General features: G+C 44.5%; 2 protein-coding genes across 2 annotated transcripts; both read right to left on the bottom strand.

The window, feature by feature from the left end:
* Positions 1-1,288: 1,288 nt before the first annotated feature.
* LOC108195256 (NAC domain-containing protein 92) lies at positions 1,289-2,835 on the bottom strand. The gene is made up of 3 exons (XM_017362209.2): positions 2,426-2,835; positions 2,051-2,328; positions 1,289-1,961 (listed from the first exon to the last, which is right to left on the bottom strand). The coding sequence occupies exons 1-3, from the start codon at positions 2,598-2,600 to the stop codon at positions 1,395-1,397; spliced, it is 1,020 nt and encodes a 339-aa protein (XP_017217698.1). The 5' UTR covers positions 2,601-2,835; the 3' UTR covers positions 1,289-1,394.
* Positions 2,836-11,070: 8,235 nt separating this feature from the next.
* LOC135147977 (uncharacterized) lies at positions 11,071-17,727 on the bottom strand. Its single transcript, XM_064082063.1, has one exon. It carries the CDS (start codon positions 17,725-17,727, stop codon positions 11,275-11,277), a length of 6,453 nt encoding a protein of 2,150 aa, XP_063938133.1. The 3' UTR covers positions 11,071-11,274.
* Positions 17,728-18,627: the final 900 nt, after the last annotated feature.

Here is an 18,627-nt window from a genome sequence, read left to right as displayed (position 1 = left end):
AAAGTTGTTTTTGTCTTGTAACTTGCACTAAACTACCTATAATGTTATTCAAAAATTTAAAAATACGTCCGCTTTGTAATAACGTTCGAAGGCATTTCAGATGTTACTAGCAGTGCATTGTGCTGTGTAGAAAATAATAAACGGTCAGAAAGTGTGTCCTCTACACATGAACTCTTTTTCAGCGAGCCTCAACACATGACAAGAGTTCATTTTCAGCTCTCGTTTTCTTCTGGTTTTCAATCGTGCTTTCATATCCTTCAAATCACTATCTTTTAATCAAGTAACTGCTGGAAGATCAGCATCACGCACATGATACATATTCAGGAGTGTAAGCATCAATTACAGTTTGTAAAATCCTTCAATAAATTACAAATTTACCATCAATTCTATCTGAATTAACAACGTGTTGATCAATATCTTAATAGCAGTGTTCTCTATCATATTCAAACAAATGTCACTTAGAGATTGTTAGAAACATAAAAGAGATAGATAACTGTGAAAACTACTACGATGAAGAACGCAATCAATATCACTTGTGACAGAACCTTCAGTCTAGATTTTGCAGCTAATATTATACCAAGTCACTGCAGTAACAAAACATTTCGTCCGAGATTATGTATTTCTAAATTTTGACATAAAAGCCATATATGACACATACTTTGTTATTAACAGAAAAACATTGTACTTTTCAAAAAAAAAAACAGAAAAACATTGTATGGGTTGCTCTGCAATTTTCTAGGACAAGAATTCCCTTATACTTTATACTGTTGTCTTCTAATATGAAATCAGTCAGACTATCGAATTGGTTGTTGGGCTAGCATAATTTCCATGCTTGATTGATGAGATTGTCGAAAAGAGAAAGGTTGCCTAACTAATTAAACTAAAAAGTTTGGTTGTATCAATCGTCCTCAACTTATTATCTTTTGGTGATTTGCATTGTGATCACTTAATATGTTTACATCTCTAAGATCCGTCTATACTGTTTGAATCATCGGATACACCTGAACTTCTAATGTCGGAACAAATTGGCTTGTTAACATCTGAATATTTAGCTGGAGGTGGTTAGCAATGGCCTAAGGCCCCAAGTGCATGTTTTGTTTTATGGTGTTTCAAATATAAAAATTCCAGAACAATTTTGAAAGTAATGAAGTGATTTCTGATAGGGACTTAATACTTAAAAGTCTGATAACAAGAAGACGTGATAGACAATGATATGAGTGGATTGATGATGATAAATCTTAAGTTCAAGTAGTATTATACAGAAACAACTCCTACTTTATGGCACCAATTATTGCTAAGTCATCTATTATTATGTGCAGCAGTATAATCTTATATGTTCTGTAGCTATCATGATTGCCTGATCCTTTCAACTGCAAATCCTAAATCTGAAAAAATCAATAATTCCACAGACAACCAAGGTCCACCGGTCCACTTGAACTGATGGGATGATATTCTTGATCTTCATAAGACCTCGTGTCAAAATGATTGGAAACGACTGAAGACACGTCCGTACTCATCCCTCCATTGGTGTCCTGTGAAAATTCTGTTTTGCAGGTCTGTTTCATTTCGGTTACTTCCCCATTGTACTCCATTATGTACCTCATACTTGATTCATCTTGAACTGCATAATACTCCGGGAATTGCAGGGGAATTGGAGAGGAAAGGTGTGGATTTATAATAGGGATTGAGGGATAGGAATAAAACGACGATTGCATTACAGAAGCTTCGGTCATACTGTCTGAAAATTTAATGTCTTCAATTTGGCTTGAGTAGGACGTTTCTTTAGACACTGGCACCGCCTCAGCTTGCAAAGTTCTTGATACGTCTAACAGAGGAGGAAGATTCGAAGCCACTTGTTGTTGCACTTCTTCACTGCAATTTCCATGTTGCGCTAATGCTTCTATATGACTCTTCACTCCACCAGCACTCTTATGAAAGATTCTTGAAATCACCCACTCATTCTGCAATAATAAGAAGTTAATACCGCGAAATTAATGGTAAGGACTAAAAAAACCAGTGGAACAAGTAATAAAATAGCATGGGATTATACTCTGGATGTTTTGGAAGAGTAGTCCATGGAATGCTTTCCCTCAAGTCTATATTCATGCATCACCCAATTGGTTTTATCTCCTCTAGGAGCCCTTCCCTTGTAGAAAACCAGAATTTTCTTCATCCCCACAAGCGTTTTTCCCTTAAAAATCTCCTTGTCTTTCCCAGTAGCTTTCCAGTATCCGGATTCAGTTGCCCTGTTTGTCCTCAAACCAGTAGGGTACTTCTTATCTCTCACGCAAAAGAAGTACCACTCCTTCTCACCCATCTTCGCCTTCCCTGCAATGAACACCTCAAATTTTAGTTAAAACACATACCAAGTGCCAAATTTGTTCAATAAAGAATGTAAAATACAGGGTCACACAAAGACACTTACATGGCAATTCCCAAGGCTCGACGTTGTTTAAATCAACTTCTGCTATAGCTGCAGATGAAAAGCTTTTGTTATGAATTTTGGGAGATAAGTAATGAGTTATAAGCTCTTCATCTGTGGGATGAAACCGGAATCCTGGAGGCAATTCCATTTGTTCTTCGGAATAAATTTCCATCATGACTAATTAATCTGAAGAGTTTAAGGCTAGTATAGAAAAGAACTAGGTAAATTTGCAGGAATATGATACAAAGAACTAGCTAGAGATTGAGAAATCTTAAATATATAGAGCTGTGAAGGGAATATTGGAAAGTAAGTGGAAGGTTCAAATGATGTAACACAACTGAAAGGTGGTGATGTTTGTAAAGCAGAAAAATTTAGAAGAACAGAGCTCCATAAATGGGGGGTTTTTAAGGGGAAAGAAACGTGGTCTGGAAGCCAACTTGGTAGTTTGTTTGAGCTTGCCGTTTTGACTTTTTAAACTATTCCCTTTTCACTTGAATACAGTAATAATCAAGACTTTCATAGGCTCATAGCTAATAGTACACCTAAGAAGAGAGACGACCCTGTATCCATACTCCCTCCGTCCCGGTCAATAGTATACATTGGGGGACAGGGGCGCGGCACGGACTTTAATGCTTCAATATAGTATAGTTCTGTAAATTATTTTTAAGATTTTCTCTTTTTGTATAAAAGTATAACATTTATATTTTTATACAAAAAAGGAAAATATTAAAAATAAGTTGTGGAACTATGTTTTATAAGTGTCTTAAAAAGCGTGTCGAGCAGTGAAAAAGAAACGTATACAATTGACTGGGATAGAGGGAGTATAATTTTTCGGATAATGGTTACTCCTCCGTCCTACGAAATAGTATACATTTGAGAGTGAAGACTTGACACATATTTTAAGAATCAGTTTCATACATTATATTAAAACCTTTTTATTTTGTAGAAGTTTAATACTTAAAATTTTTATTTAAAAGTGAAATATTAAAAAAATAAATTATAAAATTATTTTTTATACAAGACTTAACTATTTGTTAAATAATAAAAACCCCGTATAAAAATGAGCGAGATGGAGGGACTATGGGGCCGTTTGGCCAAACTTAAAAAGGGTGACTTCTTGCTTAAAGTAAAGGAGTGGAGTAAAAGTGGAAATAAATAAGTCAATAAAATGTTTGGAAAGGAAACAGAAACTGTGAGAGATTAGAGCATCTCCAACAGCGTTGGCTATAATCGTTGGCTAAATTGGACATGTAAGACATTATGTAAAATTTGCTCCTGTAATACATTTTGCTTCAATGGTACTGGCTATATTGGTTGGCTATAATTTAAAAATAGTATGTTATTAATATTTTAAATTGTTAAAATAGAATATATCAGTTCAATATGGTAATAAATGATGTACAATCTTCATACAGATTTTCTTACAGACTTGTAGAGGTTCGACAAATTTAGACATCCATAGGAGGTCGGCTAAATTTATAGACAACAGGTGAGCATGGTTGGAGTTGAGTTTTTGGAGCTGTTGGCTAATTTTTTTTATTTTAAGTATGCCAACTCACCTTTTAGCCGAGGGCTTTTGATGGTTGGAGATGCTCTTAGTTAGGATTCTCAGCTGATTCTACTTCTTTACACAAATTGGGTCAAGAAAAGCAGAAGACAGAAGAAGCAGAATTTCACAGGAGAACATGTGAGAATTAACTTCCTGATGGCAAGTGACACTATGGTATAATGTATGCAGTTAGTTCAAGTTTGAACATTGCCACCGTCTTTTTGGCAGCAGTACATTTGTATGACCGCAAGTAAATTTGAATCGATCTTGGCCACTTAGTTTCTGATACTGCTACTAGGGTTTGAAATATGTATGGCAAGGTGCCAAAGTCAGCAATTAACTTTGAATACGTATTTGTTAACAAATCTACGTAGGAAGTTTTGCATGTGGATTTAACATCAAAACGGAGGAAGAAAAGGATATTGCATGTGAAAATATAAATGATGAAATAAAAATGTTAGATTTAGGTGAGCAACAGAGCCATCACAGACTGTTAGGAGTGGTCCATTACAACCTCGCATCGGCTTTTCCTTGTCTCGAGTCATAATACTGTTCAAAAGTGACCCTGCTTTATAGTTAAGTCTATCATTGCATCTTCATGTATTAGACATAAAGCTGAGGATACAATTGTGTGGTTTGTTAGTGAACCGAAAGGAACATGGAATGCTGCGGTGAGAATGTCATTGATTTTATGGCGAATTCAAAGTATCAGGGATGTGAGGTGTATAACATTCCATGGATTAGAATACGATTACAGAGAGATTAACCCCTCCAGTGCCGACTATTTGAAATTGTGTCCATTGTTCTTTTAAGATATGCATATGCTACGTCCGACTTAGGTTGGCGTTAGTGTTACAGACAAAAAACTTTTTGTCATAAGAAATTGTTAGATAAATCTAAAACCAGCTTGTCTGAATGGTTGTTTCTTTAAAACACTTTTTAGGAAAAATAGCCCTTCAATATTTTTAGAAAAAATTGTTTTTCAGTTTTTATTGGAAGTAGTTATAACATTATTTTTTTGTAATGTAACTTTAAAAAAAAAATCAGCACTTTTTCTAACATAACAATTTTCAATAGCGCTCTCAAAGAGACACTTATAACCTGAATTTTTATTTCCACCCAAACACTCTTAAAATAATTTAAATTCTCTTGACAAAATAAAAAGAAAAATCAGTTTTAATTCTATTTTCATAATTTCTAGTATTGGGTATAAATATTTTAGTTACATTATTGAAAATTCTTTTTCTTACTTCCGTTTTTATTAAAAATCAAGAGTATAAATACGAATGAAAATAAATTATTTTAATTGTTTTCTTAAACTCAGGATGTCACTAAATTTGAAGCAAAGATAAAGAATTCGATGCGGCAGCTTTTACTTGTCCAATCAAACATAACCACATGATTAAAGTTAAGGAACCTTTTTACCATTAAAAAGCTCCTATGATTGGTGGGAGTAAATTGTTAGCACACTACAAGGATGACTCACTCCTAAAGGATAATCGCAAGTAATATAAAAACATACAGTAACAGATAATTGTACAGATATTTGATAGGTAGAAAGGTAAGCCAAATTGGACACGGCAACAAGCTCATGCTTTATGTGTTGTGTATCTTGTCGTAATATACATTATTATAAGTGAGCGGTAAATTAATTGGATGTAGTATATGATTGTGTTATTAGTTGTCATTTATGTAACTAAATTACAACAACTGCTTCATCGGGATATACATATGAACTACTTTCTCGACAATCTTTATCGTTTTCTTTTTAAGTCATGTAAAAATTAGACTTCATCGTCTTATTAGCTGCTTAACATAACCACTGCCTCGACATGGATAAGGTTGATCTATCTCCATCTCTGACCAGTGACAAGATTGAGATTATTTTAGTGTTGATAGAGGAATTTGGTGAATCAACAAACGTGAGGTTCGTTGCCGGAATAAGGTGTTTCACGGTGATTGTATGACAGAAATCCGCTGTGGGCGGTGGTTTTAAGTGTTTGAGGGTGGCTGAGATCAAGGGAATATATTTCTGCTCTCGTTCTCACAACTCTCGATATATCCCCCTGATGTGCCTACGTACCCCTTTATATAGGGGATCAAGCCATACGTAGTTCTATGGAACCAGGAGTCCTAGTTTGATCAGGACTAGGCCTCTTGGCGATAAGGTCGGAGATAGGCCGAAGGCCCATCCTGGAGAGTCCTACTCCTGTTAGAATTAGTCTTGAGTATGACAACCTCAGACTCCTAATCCAAATAGATCACGGACTCAACGATATCTCCACTACGAGAGATAACATCTACCACGACTCTTATGGAGAAGGTATCTGGGCAAGCCATGACCAATCCCTCGAGGTGCAGGGACATGTCCTCACCTCCCGGTGAGGTCTTCATCTTCAGACAAGGTAGACAAGGAGCCAACTTACACGATCGTCTCAATCCCCCAATGAGGGCTAACTCACCAGAATACAGGATTTAGACATATGACCGGCCTTCACATTACCCCGGAGGGCCTTCAAGAACCATGATCACCTCAAGCCCCCACACGAGGGTTAACTCGGCAGATAGCAGGATTGAGGATTGTAGATCATGCCCGGATGAGCCCGGGAACTATCAGATGAGCCTGATAACTACCAAATGAGCTTGGTAACTGGTCTTCATATCCCTCGGAAGGGTCGTCACGGAGACTCACTCATCCTCCCTCTCTCATACTTATTTCATAATTTTGTCATTCTTTAAGCCAAAGGGCGCGCCCTTCACGGGAGGACACGTCCTTCCCCTTCTTTGTCTTCATATTCTTCTTACTGGACAGGAGACCGCACCTCCCGGACCATGTCCGGGGAGGGCGCGTCCTCCCCCTCACAGTATACAAAATCGGCTACAACAAGTACTCCCCAGATTATCCTATTATTGAAAATGTTAGGGGAATCTCCTTATCATAACCACCAGCTAATTCTTCAGATGTTGATCCCACTATCGACATGACGCGTCCTTTCCAAGAGGCGCGTCCTCCCCTAACTTATCTTCCTCCTGTGGTCCAACCCAAAGCGAACTGACAGCTGTCCCTTGCTTCCCTATAAATACCCCTCCACACACTCATCTTCTTCATTTCGCATAACAGCCATTCCTTTCTCCGGCGACGCAAGCTTTCCGAGCACAATACCGCACTTTCCGGCCTCCATTTGCAGATTTTAAGCACTCATTCTCTTCACCGTCTTCAAAGGTACATTTTCCACCCATTCTCTTCAAGTTTCATCGAGTAATTCGTTAGATCTGAGTGTGTGTCTTTTCAGTTACCCTTCTGTTCTTCGTGTTCTTCAAATGTGCATATGTATATATATTTGTATCTCCTTGTCTTTGATCCGTTTGATCCGCTTTAGTTTTATATAAAAGTGTTTGTAAAAAGTGAATTTGCATCTCTAGGCTCAAGGCGCGTCCTCCCTTTTTGGACGCGCCTCCTGTAGTTTAGGCTAATGTCCCTTAAACTGAACATTCCCCTGTGGCTTCCCTTCTTAAGAATACTTCCATCTAATTGGAGGGCGCGTCCTGATTACACAACGCGTCCTTCCTCTTATCACAAACCCTTCTTCTTTCTTACACCCCTCCTTGGTCCATCCTCTCAAGCTTATTACCAAGAGGGCGCGCCCTGATTCCTTTCTTCTTTTCTTTCAGCTGGCAGGCGAGGGCGCGTCTCCACCCTTCCATCCATTCAGAAATTTTCTAGAAAGACGAGGCATCTCCATTTCTCCGCCAGAGGTGTTTCCTCCATCACCACCTCGCCCATCCTACATCCTTTCTGAGGAGGACAAAGAAAGAATCACTTGTAGTCTTATACGAGATATGGAGTCTTCCCACTCTTCAACCCCTCATGCCATCACCCCCAATGCTCCTACACACGAAGTCACCAGCTCACAAACCACCCGTGGTCGCCCTTCTGACTACGACTCTTCGTTCGAGAACTGGCTAGAGGAACCTGAGGGCGCGTCTGCCCCTACCCGTAAGGGGAAGGGAAAATATTATCAAATCATTTCATCCTCGGAGCGTGGCACCTCTCCTTCTTCGTCTAGCGACAAGGATGATTTAGACTACGAGCTTTCAGACAAGGGGGAGGAAGACGCGTCCTCTCACCAAGCCAGTGAGGACACAAATGACGAGGAGTCCTCCCAGGGCGCGTCCCAAAGCAGAGCACCCAGGATCCCCCCATCTCCTCCACCTTCCCCTGAACCATATTCTCATCCAAAAATAGAGGAATGGGAGGAGGACGTGAATTGGTCTGATTATGAGGATATGGAACTTTCTTCTAAAATGGTTGAAGAGATAAAGAAAAACAAAGGAAAGCTAAGCTGCGTAGACCAATCCTCAACTCTTTCTTGGGAGGAATTGGAATGGACAATGGCCTATTATGAGCAAAAAGGGACGGCCGTAGTGCCTCTCGAGGAGATGAGGGCTCATCGTTTCGATATAGGAAACTACAGGACTCCCCGTCTTGTCCTGACTCCCCGACATGTCAGTTTAGGGGTGGGCGCGCCTCTCCATGAGTACTTTGAGGCCATTTGCGAATGGTTCGATGTCGCGCCTATCCAGTTATCCCCAAACTCTTATAAACTGGCGGCCGGATTATTTATCCTTTACAAAGATGAGGGATACGGCGCGCCCTCCATGGATGAGTTGAGTTATTTTTTTCGTCTAACAAGGAGTTCCATGGGTTATTTCTTTCTTGTGGTCAGAAAACAACATAACAACAAAGGCTTTAGCGAGGGGCGCGCCTCTCACATCAAAAAGTGGAAAGAGCCTTTCTTCTACGTTTATGACGTTAAGAGGATTAGGACACAATTCAATGTGTCTCCAGGTTAGAAAATTTCTTAAAGGACGCGTCCTTCCAATCGTCACCTTCTCTTTTACTGACCCAACTTTTATTTTATTCAGTTGAGCGAGGGATGCCCTCCTTAGAGAATGAGGCCTTGGAGAGGGTACAGCATATCTTGAATCTTCCTCACGAGAGGAAAAACATGACCCTTCTTGTTACCACCCCAAACTTGGTCAGGGCCGGGTTTCTTTCTCCCAACATAGGGACCAAAGTTGGGTTCAAAGTGTTTAGGGATGGTAGGCCTCTTACAGATAGAAAACATAGGTTTTCTAAAGAAAAATCGAAGGAGCCAAGCCCTGATCATTTATCTGACCAAGGTATTTCAGGGCGCGTCCTCCCCATATGGGAGTCTATAATTTTGAGGACGCGTCCTATTATTACATATTTTCCTCTAACGCATATCTTACCCTTTCCTTACACTTGCTTTAACTTGCTTATCATTTTATCAATTATATGCGACTAACTCATTTTTATCACTATAATGCAGACATGACAAACGTTCCAGCCTTCTTCAACCGGACGAAGCTCAACACTGGAGAGGGCGCGTCCTCTCAACCTTCAGGATCAAAGCGGGGCGCGCCTGCCCTCGACACTCAAAAGCAGGGCGACAAGGTCAATCCCGCGCTGGATGACTCTAGAGTCTCAAAAAGGCAAAGGGTGTTGAAAAAGTCCTCCACCGGCCTCTCAACCAGGGCTCTAGGCAAGATAGGCGCGTCCATTGCTTCGGACGAAGAATTAAGGGCATGGCGCGCCAAGTCCGAGGCTGACAAGGATGCCTGGATCCTTAAGGCCAGCTGTGAGATGTTGGTCCACAATATGGACCGAGAAAATGCTAAGGTGGCTCAGGAGACGCGCCTTTCGAATCTGGAGAAGGAAATCTCCCAGCTAAAGAAGGATGCGAAGAAGCAGGAGAAGGCGCTACAGGCAGCCGAAAACTCCAAGAAAACAGCTGAGGAGAGCCTAGCAACTGAGAAGGCGCGCCTTGAGAAGGAAATCACCGATCTCAAGAAGGCGAACTCCACCCTTGAATCCACCAATCAAAGTCTGGTGGAGGAAAAGGACAAAGTGGAGGGCGCGTCCTTCGTCGAGGGGGTGTGTAGCTATGTCGCTACGTTCCTCTCTGGGGAGCCTGATTATGATTGGTTGCCCAAGTTTGGGAAGACCGCGGCCGATTTTATGGCCAAGTTTCCTGAAGAGCACCCTGAACTGATGGCGGCCAAACGAGCCGAACTGGAGGCCACCTTGGCCAAGGAGGCAGCTGAGGGGACGGCGCGCCAAGAAGGTGACCATCAAGGGGAGGACGCGTCCGTCCAATGAATCATATTTTTATTTAATCTGACATTGTATCAGACATTGAATGTTTTGAGTATTTTGAGGAGCGGGTCCTCTGTAAAACCCTGCAAGTTGTAATTTACACAATCTTGTCGGCTGGCGCGCCTTAACAGTTTAATCCAAGCATGTAGCCTTGTATTTGAATTGATGTTTCTATTTTATCTGTTATGTGCGATCGTTTGTTATTGTCACGCTTTTGTGGGCGCGCCCTGCCATCCTTAGAAATCAATTTACACCTTGATCTCGAAAGCTAGGTTTTAACGGAGAATGAACTACGTCCTGTCAGAGGGCGCGTCCCCTTGACCAGGAATCCCAATTTACTCTTTGTATCATATAAGGATTATGCTTGCGCCACTCCCCAGTGTCCCTCATAGTATTTGAAAGCTTTCGCCATTGCCATTTTACGCAGAGAGTTCGTGAGGAGGGGCGCGGCCTTCGTACGTTCTTGGGGGCGTGTCCTCCTCCTTGTCCTTAGAAAATAGACCATCTTATAATGGGTAAATCACGAGGAAGAAAGAGGATGAGTTAGGTACCCAAACGAGGAGGGCGCGTCCTCAAATTCAGGGAGAATCACCTCACTCCCCGAGTTTGCGTTTTTGTTAATTCGTATTGTTAATAATGTGTAAGTACTTACGTAGCAATGGGGGCGGGCGCGTCCTTCCTCGTTTTCCGAGGGCGCGTCTTATCCCTCTCCACTATTTTTGTATGTTTGTAAGTCAATGTCCTTAATGAATTATTGATGCATTTTGCCTTGTTTATGTGATGGGAGGGCGCGGCTGCCATCTTTCGTACAATTGTTAAAACACCCTGCTTGGACTTTTATATATGTATATATTGAACACATTGCACACTCATCTTTGCGGGGAAAGAGTGGCTTTAAGCCTTTATTAAGGACAACTGAATTACAACGTGGCCTCTGGCCCATAGTAAATCTGATAACTAATGCGCTCGAGTACGAAACCGCACCCGTCCCAAGGAGCTGTTAACTCCAAGGGGACATAAAAGGACTAGCAAGGGCCTTAGTCTAAAGAAGAGCATATGTACACTACTCCCCTAGACTAGGTGTGATGTTTAGTCATTGCTAGTCTATGTAGCCTGTGGCTACTGATAATACTTCTTTAGATGCTCCGCGTTCCAAGGTCTTGGAACGGGCTTTCCATCTAGGTCTTCTAATCTGTAAGTGCCCTTCCACAATATGACCTTGACTTTGTAAGGGCCTTCCCAGTTGGCTCCAAAGACTCCATGTTGGGGATTTTTGTTGTTGAGTACAACTTTTCTAAGGACAAGGTCCCCAACTTGGAAGGGGTGAGCCTTTACTTTGTTGTTGTAGTACCTAGCCGTCCTGCGTTGATACGCGGCCAGGCGTAGTTGCGATGTAGCTCTGATTTCTTCAATCATATCCAGGTATACTCTCTGACTTGCATCATTATCCAGTTGGTCGAAGTAGTCTCTCCTGAACGATCCTGCTCCAATCTCAATTGGGACCATGGCCTCGCACCCATAAGATAGGACGAAGGGCGACTCCCCGGTCGTAGTCCTAGGGGTTGTGTTGTAAGACCATAGGACCATGGGGAGTTCTTCCGGCCAATTCCCTTTGCTATCTTCCAACTTTGTCTTTAGAGTATGCTTGATGATTTTGTTGACCGCCTCCGTCTGCCCGTTGCTTTGGGGATGGTACACTGCCGCAAAATCTTTCTTGATTCCGAGATTTTCACATAAGCCTCTTAGCTCTTTGCTGTCGAACTGCTTTCCATTATCCGAGATCAGCTTGTAAGGGACTCCAAACCTGCAAACAATAGAGTTAAAAACAAAATCTGTTATTTTTTTGGCTGTGATGGTGGCCAAGGGTATGGCCTCTGCCCATTTGGTGAAGTAGTCGACCGCAACCACTGCATACTTCACTCCTCCCTTGGCTTTTGGGAGTTCTCCGATCAAGTCTATCCCCCACATAGCGAAGGGCCAAGGACTAGTCATGGTGGTGAGGGACGTGGCTGGGCTGTTGGTGAAGTTGGCGAATCGTTGGCATTTGTCACATGCTCTGGCGAAATTGAAAGCATCACTCCTCAAGGTTGGCCAGTAGTACCCCTGCCTCAAAATCTTCATGGCTAATGAGTTACCTCCCGAGTGGTTCCCGCAAATGCCTTCGTGGATCTCCCTCATCACGTAAGTGCACTCCTCCCCGTCTATGCATTTGAGAAGGGGCTGATTGAAACCTCTTTTATACAACTTCCCATCATATTCCACATATCTGGCAGCCTTGTATTTTAACTTTCGGGCTTCAGCTTTATCTTCGGGCAGCGTACCCTCCTTGATGTATTTCCAGATTGGGGTCATCCATGTTAAATTTCCACTCTTGTCTTGTATTTCTGTTACCTCAAGCTCGGGGATGCTAGGTATCTCCTGTATCTCTAGGCGGATAACTCCCAATAGGGCCGGATCTTTCTGAGATGCTAACTTTGCGAGAGCGTCGGCATCCCCGTTGAACTCTCTAGGTACCCTATTTACTTGCACCTCCTCAAACTTGTCTAGTAATCCTTGAACACATCTGAGATATATCGCCGTTTTAGGTCCCTTTGCTTGGTATCCTCCTTTGATATGCTCGACCACCAGCATGGAGTCGACCTTTATAACAAGCTTTTTCACCTTCATTTCGAGGGCAAGCCTTAGCCCCCCGATCAGGGCTTCATACTCCGCATCATTGTTAGAGAGCTGGAAGGTGAAGTGAGTTGCGTTCAAGAGTCTATGTCCTTCCGGACTTACGAGCACTATTCCGGCTCCCGCTCCTTCATTATTTACTGCTCCATCAGTATGCAATATCCACCAGAGTTCGGGTATGCTTTCCTTTGGGCATTCCTGCTGCGGTGGTAGGCTGGGATCATATTTGATCAGGAGACCAGACTCCTTTCCATCTTCCGGGAATTCCAAGATAAAATCTGCTAGGGCCTGTCCTTTGATGGCGGCTCTTGGTTTGTAATCTAGGTCAAACTGCCCCAGCTCGACTGCCCACTTCATCATTCTACCGGTTACCTCTGGTTTATGCATAATTTGTCGGAGGGGGTACGCCGTCCTAACCTCCACTTTATGGGCCTGGAAGTATGGTCTCAGTTTCCTAGTCGCATGTACCAAGGCATATACCAGCTTCTCCATACTTGTGTAGCGAGTCTCTGCATCTAGCAACCGCTTGCTTACGTAGTAGATTGGGGACTGCCCCTCCTCATCTTCTTTCACCAATACAGCACTTATGGAGTAGTCTGAAACGGCTAAGTAAATGACAAGCGTCTCTCCTTCCTGAGGTTTGGCTAAGAGGGGTGGCTCGCCCAAATGTTTCTTAATTTTTATGAAGGCGTCCTCGCACTCCTCCGTCCATTCGAAATCTTTGGATGCGCCTTTGATGGCCTTGAAAAACTCCTTGCATTTCTCCGAGGATTTTGACACGAACCTATTTAAGGCGGCTATCCTTCCTGTCAGACTCTGGACTTGCTTAATGTTGGCTGGGGACTTCATGTCTAGTAACGCCTTGATCTTTGCTGGGTTGGCCTCTATGCCTCTGTGGTTAACCATAAAACCGAGGAACTTTCCCGACTCTACTCCGAACACACACTTCTGCGGGTTGAGTTTCATTCTGTATTTCCTTAAGATTTCGAACATCTCTGACAAGTGGGCAACGTGGTCAGTGTCCTTCTTGGATTTAACCAGCATGTCGTCCACGTATACTTCCATTGTTTTCCCAATCTGATCCTTGAACATCATGTTCACCAATCGCTGATAAGTCGCCCCTGCGTTAATAAGCCCAAATGGCATACCAATGTAGCAATATAGACCCCTGTCCGTGATGAAGGAAGTGTGCTCCTGGTCAGGCTCATACATGGGAATCTGATTGTATCCCGAGTAGGCATCCATAAAGCTGAGGAGGGCGTGTCCTGCCGTTGAATCTACCAGTTGGTCAATGCGAGGGAGCGGGAAACTATCTTTAGGACACGCCTTGTTGAGATCCGTGAAATCTATGCATGTGCGCCACTTCCCGTTGGGTTTCTTAACAAGTACGGGATTTGCTAGCCATTTCGGGTAGAACGATTCCTTTACCAATCCTGCTTTCAAGAGGCGATCGACCTCCTCCTGCAGGGCCTCGGCTCTTTCTCCGCTGATGGGTCTTCTCTTTTGTCTAGCACCTTTTTTAGAGGGGTCGACATTCAGGTGATGGCACATAACTGCCGGATCTATCCCTACCATATCTTCGTGGCTCCAAGCAAATACGTCGAGGCTATTTGTAAGGAATTCTATCAGCTTGCTCCTTATCTCCGGACCTAGTTTGGATCCTATCTTCAGGACCTTGCCATCACTCCCCGGTGTAACTTGCACATCGATCGTATCCTCAGCCGGCCCTGTGTTTTGCACTTGCATGGGTAATCTTGGGTCTAAGTCGAAGTCGAACTGGTGCGGGGTTTCCCTTGGTTCTGAGGGCGCGCCCTTAGAAACTTTTTTGGGAGGAGAAGGCTCCTCTAATTCCATGACAACCTCCTGCGGATCCATCCTCCTGACTTTTTTCAGAGGTGCCTCTTCTACTTCGATAACCAGTTCTTCACACTCTTCAGATGTCGAGTTATCGACGAGAGTGGGCTCGCCCTTGCGAGGGACGCGTCCTCCGAGTAGTGGGATGCTGGGCGTGTCTTCATTGTCGCTTTCTGGATATTGAACAAGGTAGAGTACGTGGACTGAGTGTAGTTCCTCGTGGGGCGGCACTCCCCTCCTATCTCGAAAATTCTTAAGCGACCGGCCGTAGCAATCGCGAGATTCATACTGGGACCCCTTCACACAGCCGACTCCTCCAGGAGTGGGGAACTTCAAGGTAAGATGGTAAATGGAGGTGATTATCCTCATATCTTTCAAGAGGGGGCGTCCCATAAGTGCATTATGCGCCGAGGGATGGTCGATGATCACAAACTCGGCAATTTGAGTTGCTGCTCGTGGAGCCTCCCCTAAGGTGACTGGCAAGCGTATGGTTCCTTTGGCTTTGATGGCCTCTCCCCCGAAGCCATATATGTAGAGGTTTTCCACAGTCATGTCCTTGTCTGGTAATCCCATTTTCTTGTAAGTGTCGTAGTAGAGGATGTTGACCGAACTTCCATTGTCGACAAACACTCGGTGAATGTTCAGGGCGGCGACACGCATGGCGACCACCAAAGCGTCGTTATGGGGATGGTGTACCCACCTCGCATCGTCCTCCGTAAAAGTGATGTCCATAGTTTCTTCCTTAAATACTCGTGGGGCTCTGGCCGACAGATGGTTCACGTTGGTAAGAGGGTAGTCCTTCGCTTCCTTAGCATATCTCTCCATTGCCTTTCGACTGCCTCCCCCTATGTAGGGTCCCCCAAATATGCTCCTGATGCTGCCTTCTCTTACAAACTGGGTATCGTTCTGCTTTTCATCAGTTCTGTCATTCTGCGAAGTACCAAGGCCGCGTCTTTCCGGAGGGTGGTCTGTCCTGTACTTTTTTACCCATTCCGTTAGGTATCCTTCTTTGAGTAAATATTCGATTTCCTCTTTCAGATGTCGACACTCGGAGGTGCTATGTCCTGCCGATTCGTGGAAGTCACAATACTTCTTTTTGTCTTTGGCTATATGTTGGGGAATAGGTTGGGGTTTCTGGAACGGCACCTTATCCTTGGTCATCGCGTAGACGTGTTCAGCTGAGGCTGTTAGCGGGGTATATACTCCTGACTGTCTCGGAGGAGGACTCCAAGTCCTTTTGCTTGAAGTCATATTTACCCTACCCGGAGAGCGGGCGCGTCCTCTTGGTTCTGGACTGGGAGTGCGATCTTTTCTTTTGTATTTAGATTTGGCGATCTCCTTTTGATTCTCGGCCAACGACTGCTCTACCTTTTTGAAGGATTCGGCTGCGGAATATAGCTCGGACAGAGAGGCCGGGTCCTTCCCTTGGAGGTGCTTCCAGAAGTCGGTACCAACCTTGAGTCCAGCGATAAGGAAGTTCTTCAGGGTTTCGTCTGAGGCTCCTTTCACTCCCATGGAATCCTGGTTAAACCTCTTGAAATATGCGGTCAAAGTTTCATTGTCGCGCTGCTTGACATTGGCAAGCGTGGTAACGGGTGGAGCGTATTTGGTTGCCGCTTGGAATTGCGTCATGAACATCTGCTGCATTCCTTCCCAAGAGGAGATGACTCCTCCTCCCAACTTTTGAAACCATTGTTGAGCACTGTCCCTCAGGGTTGCTGCTAGGAACCTACACCTGACCAGGTCGGGGATCTGATATAAGTCCATTTCAATGTTAAATCTGATCAGGAATTCGCGAGGGTCGGCGTTCCCGTGATAGCGGAGATCTGCATTCAAGTTCCTGAAACCGGTTGGTAGCTGGGCTTCACGGACTGCTGCGGTAAATGGTGACGAGATCTGTGGCGCCGTTGTGGCCGCGCTGGCTTGCAGAAGGGCTAGTAACTTCTTCAGGTCTTCGGGGTTGATCGTTCCGACTCCTGGAATAGTCTGAGTGTTTACCGGAGGGGTAGCAGTCAGGTTTGTGTTGGCCACCGTGGTCTGAAGCACGTTGTTGGCTTGAGTCTGGGTAGCGGTTGGTTGGACGATTTGGGTGAGCGTTTGTGTTGGAGGAGTAGGTGTGGTGGACACAGGAATAGTTTGCTGCGGAGTGGGAATGGGTAGAGTTGATGTGGCTTGCTGATTGACAGTGGTTATGATTGGAGGTGTCGTGGTTTGTTGATTAGCAGTAGGTGGGCCTTGGGGAGGCGTGTCTCCTTGATTGCCAAGGGGGCGCGTCCTTCCCGTGGTTCTTGGGTGCGGGGTGTGCTGGCTTGAGTCGCTTTGCGAAGGGAGGTACTCTATCACGGGTCCCCCTCGGCGCCTTCCTCTTGAGTTTGGTACAAGGCCTCTTCCTCTTCCCCGTACTCCCCGGTATATCCTGCCCGTTCCTGTCTCACGTCTTGCCTCAGGGGGCGCGTCGTCTCCTTGAGGACGTAGGCGCGCGCCGCCTCCCTGGGGGGGTCTCCTCTGCTCCTGCTCCGCCATTCGCACAATCACAGCCAAACTGTTTGGGGTGATACCTAGCCTTTCAGCCAGGGGTCGGGCGTCTGCGTTTTGGTTGACCGTCTCTTGTCCCGTCTCTCCTGTTTGTGCGGGAGGCGTGGTCACGTCCAGGGGCGCGCCATTTGCGTCGTAGACTCCTTGGCTTATTATGGCTCCCGGTGGGAGGTTAGCGTCGGGGGGCGCATCTCCGTATTCCAACATCCGGGGGGTTGGTCGTCTGAAACGTCTACGTCCTCTCCTGCCATGGCTTTTGGAATGGCGCGAGTGTCTGGGGACGAGTTCTTCGAGTACAGACTCCATGGTATCCAACCTTGCATCATACCTCGCTTGACTTTGTTCCATCCGGTGGAGGGCACTAAGGAGCTCCGTGTTACTGACTACAACCGGGGGTGGGTTGTTCGGCAAAGTGCGGGGGTCCTGTATGTGCTCCGGTGAGTATGGTTCTACTTGTTCATCTTCAACATAATAATCTCCTTCGTACGGGTCATCATCGTGATTGGCCATCTCTTCCTCTTCGAGATTTCACCTAGTCCCCTCCTTCTAGCGCCAATTTGTTGATAGAGGAATTTGGTGAATCAACAAACGTGAGGTTCGTTGCCGGAATAAGGTGTTTCACGGTGATTGTATGACAGAAATCCGCTGTGGGCGGTGGTTTTAAGTGTTTGAGGGTGGCTGAGATCAAGGGAATATATTTCTGCTCTCGTTCTCACAACTCTCGATATATCCCCCTGATGTGCCTACGTACCCCTTTATATAGGGGATCAAGCCATACGTAGTTCTATGGAACCAGGAGTCCTAGTTTGATCAGGACTAGGCCTCTTGGCGATAAGGTCGGAGATAGGCCGAAGGCCCATCCTGGAGAGTCCTACTCCTGTTAGAATTAGTCTTGAGTATGACAACCTCAGACTCCTAATCCAAATAGATCACGGACTCAACGATATCTCCACTACGAGAGATAACATCTACCACGACTCTTATGGAGAAGGTATCTGGGCAAGCCATGACCAATCCCTCGAGGTGCAGGGACATGTCCTCACCTCCCGGTGAGGTCTTCATCTTCAGACAAGGTAGACAAGGAGCCAACTTACACGATCGTCTCAATCCCCCAATGAGGGCTAACTCACCAGAATACAGGATTTAGACATATGACCGGCCTTCACATTACCCCGGAGGGCCTTCAAGAACCATGATCACCTCAAGCCCCCACACGAGGGTTAACTCGGCAGATAGCAGGATTGAGGATTGTAGATCATGCCCGGATGAGCCCGGGAACTATCAGATGAGCCTGATAACTACCAAATGAGCTTGGTAACTGGTCTTCATATCCCTCGGAAGGGTCGTCACGGAGACTCACTCATCCTCCCTCTCTCATACTTATTTCATAATTTTGTCATTCTTTAAGCC

This window comes from Daucus carota, chromosome 7 (genome assembly GCF_001625215.2).
Source record: "Daucus carota subsp. sativus chromosome 7, DH1 v3.0, whole genome shotgun sequence".
Lineage (NCBI taxonomy): Eukaryota > Viridiplantae > Streptophyta > Magnoliopsida > Apiales > Apiaceae > Daucus > Daucus carota.
The sequence above is the reverse complement of the archived record's forward strand: the minus strand, read 5'-3'. Positions and strand labels throughout refer to the sequence as shown.